We start from the raw sequence: 6,488 nt of genomic DNA, 5'->3' as shown, positions 1-6,488 counted from the left end.
TCTTTTGACCTGCCAACCCTTGCATGTTTTTCAACCGTTGTTCTAAGCTTTTCACTCTTTGGGTCATTTCTTCTTGTACCATCTTTCAGGCGGGCTTCTCAATGTTTGCAGGAAGATCAAACGAGTAGAGTGGTACTCAGGAGAGTGGTACTGCTCTTGTTGTGTAGCAAATTGTGACTCATGACGAGGCTGTCCTTGACCACTGGCCCATGCTTGACACATTTCGGTCATTTGTTGTTTCAGCATTCTATTTTTCTCAAACACAGTATACTCTTGTTGAACCCTCTGACCCTGAGTCTCTTGAACACTTGTAACAGCTTCGATGTCAGTTATCATTTTTCCTTGGATCTTGTGTTTCCAGCTTACCACAAACCGACCACCTCAACTTTCTTCACAATTCAAAATAAAACATGTTAGAATGGACGTAGTCGGTCCTTTTATTATCCATATTTTTCATATTTTTTTCATTTTTTTCTCATTTTTCTTTTCAATGGTTGATCGAACCTGATGTGGGTTGCCTACGTATCATGTGTGAACATGAATCAAATCTTGCGTAGTTTGGGAAGATTAAAGACTTATAAAGAAGAAAGAAAATATTTTTTGGATTTCGATTTGTTGTTTTTTTTTTCCGAATTTCGAAAGAAAAACTTCTAAAGAAGAAAGAAAATATTCTTAGACTTTTATTTTGAATTTATGAAAGAAATACTTCTAAAGACAAAATAAAATATTTTTGAATTTCGAATTTTCTTTTCAATTTTCGAAAGGAGAATGAAAATATTTTTTGGATTTTTTGATTTTTTTTTGAAAGAAAAACTTCTAAAGAAGAAAGAAATTTTTTTTTTTTTGGATTTTAGATTTTTTTTGAATCTTTGGGAAAAAGACTTCTAAAAATAAGGTAGAAAATATTTTTGATTTTAAAAATTTTTATTCGGGATTTTCTAAAGAAAGACTTCTAAAGAAGGAATTAAAGATTTTTATTTTTTTTGGATTTTTGAAAATTGGGGCCGGAACCGATGAGGTTTGCCTACGCATCTCACATCCGATGAGAATCAGACCCGCATAGTTCTGCCAGTTTTGACGGAATAGGAAAACATGACACTTGAAAGTTTTGGCTCATTTTGAAATTACTCTTTTTTTCAGAATTTTTGCAGATTTTTCAGAATTTTCTAAATACATACATCTCACTTTTTGTTTCTTTTTTTTTCTTCTTTTTTTTTTATTTTCTTTTTTCTCTTTTTTTTACATTTTCTTTCCCTATTCTAAAAGCCAGTCAACATGCAAACCGAAACAGACAGAGACGCAAGTAGCACGTAAGATGCATCAAGATGGTCTTTTGATTTTTGGGTACACCTGTCCTAGACGGACCCAACCCCTGTGTTGAGTCCCCAAAGTCAAATGAACGTGATGCAACAAACGTTCCTAGTAGGGATCCGGCATGAGGCTGAGTTATTCTAGGTTTAAAACCTGGGTGTATTGTTCTAGCCCTGGCTTACCCGAGCGGACAACTCGAGCCGAGGGAGGCTGCGTACCGGTAATCAAAAGATCATCTGGCTTTGCAACTTGTTCGAACCTCGTTCTATTTGGGATATGACACTAACAGAAAGAAGTCACGACCAGCATGCACTCCTCAGGAGAGAGAAGAGAGGGGTTTCGTAGCAGTTTATATATACAGTTCATATAATATCAAAGCGGTAAAAAGCAACATTTAGCACATTAGGCCCAAGCATGTAATAAAATCAGATAACAGATAAAGCCAAATACAACAATTCATCTAAGCTCGAATTCTGAACCCTGAACCAGAGATTCTAGGTTCTTTTCCCCAACAGAGTCGCCAGATCTGTCACACCTCCTTTTTTTCCTATACCCGCAGAAGGGAGTAAAGCAGTTTTCCAATTAAAGGACAATCGAAACGAGATCATATTATTAAAAGATTCAGAGTCACCACTTGGGAGATTTATGGTGTCCCAAGTCACCGGTTCAAATCCTGAATCGAGGAAAAGATTGACTCTAACTAATAGTCCGCGAACCAGAAATCTGGGTAAGGAATTCTGTTAACCCGGGAGAAGTTGTTAGGCATTCCCGGATTCCGTGGTTCTAGCACGGTCATTCAACTGTTATAATTGGCGTTTTAGCCTATGGTCCAATTTCAACTTTATAACCGCTTTTATTTAATTCTAAGGAAAAATTGCAACGTCATTTAAAATACGTCTTGAACCACGTCACATAAATGCACCCGTGGCTCTGGACATACTCTATCTAACATTGTTGAGATTTGAATTTGGGTCACATAAATGCGCACCCGGGTCCTACTTGCAATATTAGTATGATGTTCCAAGGTGTACAAGCTAAATTCACCTTTACAATCAGTCTTTGTAAACAACATTTGTAGCTAAAGCCATATGCTACTTAAATTACAGAGTCTATTGCATCTCACATAAGTTAAGCAATGCAGAATTCATAAGGTGGTATGAAACTACTGTTGATATCTCAATCCTCAAGCAGCTAGCGTAACATGATATGAAATTATAAAAGTCTTATTGGAAGGTGAGAACTTGATGCTCCCACTGAGTAAATGATAACTAATTGGATCAATCTCATATTAAAAGTTCATAAACTACACATACAGAAATTACTACAACTCTTTCATTAACAGAAAGAATGCATAGTAAGTAATAACATTAAGAATTGAAAACACACCCTCAAAATGTTGATTAAAGAAGTTCAAAGAATGCTAATGAACAGAATCATCAAGGCATATCAAACAAAACTACACAAACAAATCACTCAAAACATTCAAATAATTATGTAAAAGGGGAACAAAATGAACCTATGTTTGCTTCCAAGTTAGTCAAAGAGACATTTTATTGATGAATCCAAAATTGCAATCCAAAATACAAACCAGAGAATGACCCTGAATGGAACACGGACTCGACGACCTCGAATGGGACGGCATAGTGCTGGTAACCGGAACTTCTGACTGGTTCGAGCTCGGGCATTGGATCTGGAAATGGTGGTCGTTTTCAGGTGGTCTAACTGCTATTTCCGGTGAGTCAGAGACTAGCAGCGACTGTGTGTGTGTGCGTGTTTTTCCGGCGAGTTCTTGCAAGAGCATATAGTTTTAGTTCGAACTCATGAGTTTATGCCTGTATCGTGCTCCAGGTTTGCTTGTTTTGAGTCTAATGGTGGAGCTTTTCGAGAAGCTCGCTGTCAATGGTGATATACCAACGACTATGGTGGTGGGATGGGTCGCTCTTTGGTTAGCAAAGATGAGAAGGAGCAGAAAGACGTTAATGGGGTCTTAGGGTTCTTTTGTGTGCTGCTGTGTGTTCTCGGTGTTTCATGGTGGTTTCAAGCCATGGCTGCTGGTGGATCCGTTATGAAGAAAAGGTCCGTGGAAGGGGGGGTCGTCGAAGAAGATGACGTAAAGGGGGGGTTGTACTGCGCAGCTTCTCAGCTTTTCGTTCAGCCTTTTTTCGTTCTTTTTTTCTTTTTCTTTTTTTTGATTTTTTTAAGCACTTATTTATCGGTAGAGTCTAGGTCTAGGTGTATCTTTGTTTATTTTGCCCATTAGTCCCTAGGTCTTTTGTATTAAGTCCTTAGGATCTTCTTTATTTGTTTTTTATTCCAAAGAAGAGTCTAGAAGGGTCCCTAGGCTTAATGGGCTAATCCGAATTGGCCCAAGAATTGGGTTCTAAAACTCTTAAAATTATGATTCAACACCCTAATTGACTCATTTTAAAGTAATATAAAAATACTACACAATCCAAAGTTAATCCTAATTAATTAAACTAAACATGAAACTATTTTTGTGTTTTTGAAATTATATAAAGATAAAAATAAGGTACCATTTTTATATATTATACTTTATATTTTTTTTAACAAATTATGAAAAATACATAAACTAAAATATTTTTTTTGTGGCTTTCATTTTTCTTGTAACAAAATAAAGTAAAATAGTCAAAATGAGTTGAAATAGCCAATATTAGGCGTAAACTAAATATTTACACGCTAAAATATATAAAATCTTGGGGAGGGTCAAAAATCACATGTCTACAACACTGACAGAAAAGTTGTAGAAAAGAACTATCGTGCCAAGAAAATCTTGATGTGTGGCATAGGACCTGATGAGTACAACAGAGTATCAGCTTGTGATACTGCCAAAGAAATATGGGAAGCTTTCCAAACCGCACACGAAGGAACTACTCAGGTCAAACAATCTAAGATCAATATGCTCACCACTGAATATGAGCTCTTCAGGATGAAGGACGAGGAGTCTATACAAGATATGCACACCAGATTCACCTCCATCATAAATGAGCTTCACTCACTTGGAGATGTCATTCCTAGAAACAAGCTTGTAAGGAAAATTCTCAGTGTTCTACCTGGGTCTTGGAAAAGTAAGGTAAATGCCATTACTGAAGCTAAAGATCTACAGACTCTGACTATGGATGAATTGATTGGTAATCTGAAAACATACGAGATGAAAAGAAAAAAATACAGTGAAAGAAGAGAGCCTAAGAAGGAAAAGAACCTGGTGCTTAAGGCTGAAAGCAATGATTCAAGTGATGAAGAAAGTGACATGGCCTATCTTACTAAGAGATTTCAAAAGATGGTTCGAAGAAATGGTGGCATACCAAAGTGGGGCAGTTCAAGTAAAACAAGGAACAACGATCTCTGTCACAGGTGTGGAAAGTCAGGGCATTTCATCAAGAACTGCCCACTCGCAAAACAGAAGCAATACAAGCAAAATCCTAACAAAGCAGGAAAAAGGAACTTGGTTCCAGATAAAAGATTCAATCGAAAAAGTGTTGCAGACAATATCGTTAAACAGGCTCTTGCTGCTTTGGGTGACTCCTCAAGTGAATCCGAAAGGGAATCAGATTCAGAAAATAGTTCTATGATGGCAGTGTAAACTGAAGCAACAAAGTACAATTTACTGTTCGCGCTGATGGCACAGTCAAATAATGATGATAAAGAAGATGAAGACGATGAGGTAAACTTCAGGGATGTTCAGAGAAATCTAAAATCCTATTATTCTAAGAAGCTAATGTCTTTATCTAATGTCCTAATTGATGTTTATTATAGCTTTGTAAATGGTAAGGAGATTCTGACCGTAGAACTAGGAGAGGCTGAACAATCTAGAGATGATCTAGTGGTTTGTGTAGTGGATTTAAATGAGACCGTAGCTAATCTTAAACAAGAGAAGGAGGCCCTGAATGAAAGAACAACTAGTGTGGAAAATGAGAGAGATGATCTGATGGTAGTTGTTTTTGATCTAAAAGAAACAATAGAAGGTCTTAGCAATGAGAAACATACTTTAGAAGAAAAAGTTGCATCTACTGAAGAGGAAAGGGATGACCTACTAGTGATATGCTCTGATCTAGAGGAAACCATTGAGGGACTCAATAGAGAACATTGGAATGTAAGTCTTGGGAAAGGGAAGGAAGTAGCCAGTGAGTCACACATCATGCTTGAAAAGGAGCTAAATGTTGTAAAAACCAGTCTCTGCAGTGAACTCGAGAGGAATCAGCAACTCCAAACTGAGCTGGAGAAAGTAAGAAATGATCTTGAGAAATCCCTGAAGTGGACCTGGTCCTCAGATGATGTCACTGCCATGTATCTCAATAATAGTGGGAACAAGCAAGGCATCGGGTTCCAAAGGGAGAAAACTCCCTACAACCCGCACAGCAAGTATGTCACTATACCTGATAACTGGCTGTGTACCCACTATGGGAACAATGGGCATTTTAAAGAAAATTGTCAGGCTAGGGTTCAGTCTGCTTAGAAGAACAAAATGTTTACTGATAAAGTGACTACTAACAAAAGGACCAGGACTCGCAAAAAACGGATGTTGCCTGCATGGACTAGGAAATCCCTCATTCATCCTTTTTATAATAACAAGGGACTCAAACTAGTTTGGGTTCCTAAATTTAACCCTTGATGTACATGTGCAGGGAACAGTGAGAGGAAGCAGACTGCGATGGACTATGGACAGTGGATGCTTAAAGCACGTAGCTGAAAACATCATGAATCTCTTCTTACTGAAAGTCCTGCAGGAAGGGAATGTATCCTTGAGAAGAAAGTAAAGGGTACATTCTTAATGAATGAAAAGGCAGAAAGGTTCCTTTGGCACTCAAGTGGGAACGAGCACTATATGAATGGCCTAAAAAGTGCAGTCACCAATCTGATAACTTGCCAAGTAGTCTCAGTGAACAAAGGAAACAAGAACAGTCACTCCTGCTAATCAATAATCTCCACAAGCTGGAGGTATAAGATTAGTGAAGTTATAACCATGGCATGAAGGATTGGTATATGCAAAATTCTCACCTCCGAATAAATTAACTCAGTCGGACCTGGTCTGTGGTCTGCCAAACTCAAGTTTCACCTGGACATGAGTTCACAAAATGATGGAGGAGAGGGAGAAGGGATCACACACAATTTCTCAACACCAAGGATTCCACAGCAAAATGGCGTAGCTAAAAGAAAGA

The 6,488-nt window shown here is 37.7% G+C and overlaps 1 protein-coding gene across 1 annotated transcript; it reads left to right on the top strand.

The window, feature by feature from the left end:
• The first annotated feature begins 3,241 nt into the window (after nt 1-3,241).
• LOC138875950 (uncharacterized) lies at nt 3,242-4,912 on the top strand. The gene is made up of 2 exons (XM_070154830.1): nt 3,242-3,387; nt 4,375-4,912. The coding sequence occupies exons 1-2, from the start codon at nt 3,242-3,244 to the stop codon at nt 4,910-4,912; spliced, it is 684 nt and encodes a 227-aa protein (XP_070010931.1).
• Nucleotides 4,913-6,488: the final 1,576 nt, after the last annotated feature.

The sequence above is a fragment of the Nicotiana sylvestris genome, chromosome 8, assembly GCF_000393655.2.
Source record: "Nicotiana sylvestris chromosome 8, ASM39365v2, whole genome shotgun sequence".
NCBI classification, from domain to species: Eukaryota; Viridiplantae; Streptophyta; class Magnoliopsida; order Solanales; family Solanaceae; genus Nicotiana; species Nicotiana sylvestris.
The sequence above is the reverse complement of the archived record's forward strand: the minus strand, read 5'-3'. Positions and strand labels throughout refer to the sequence as shown.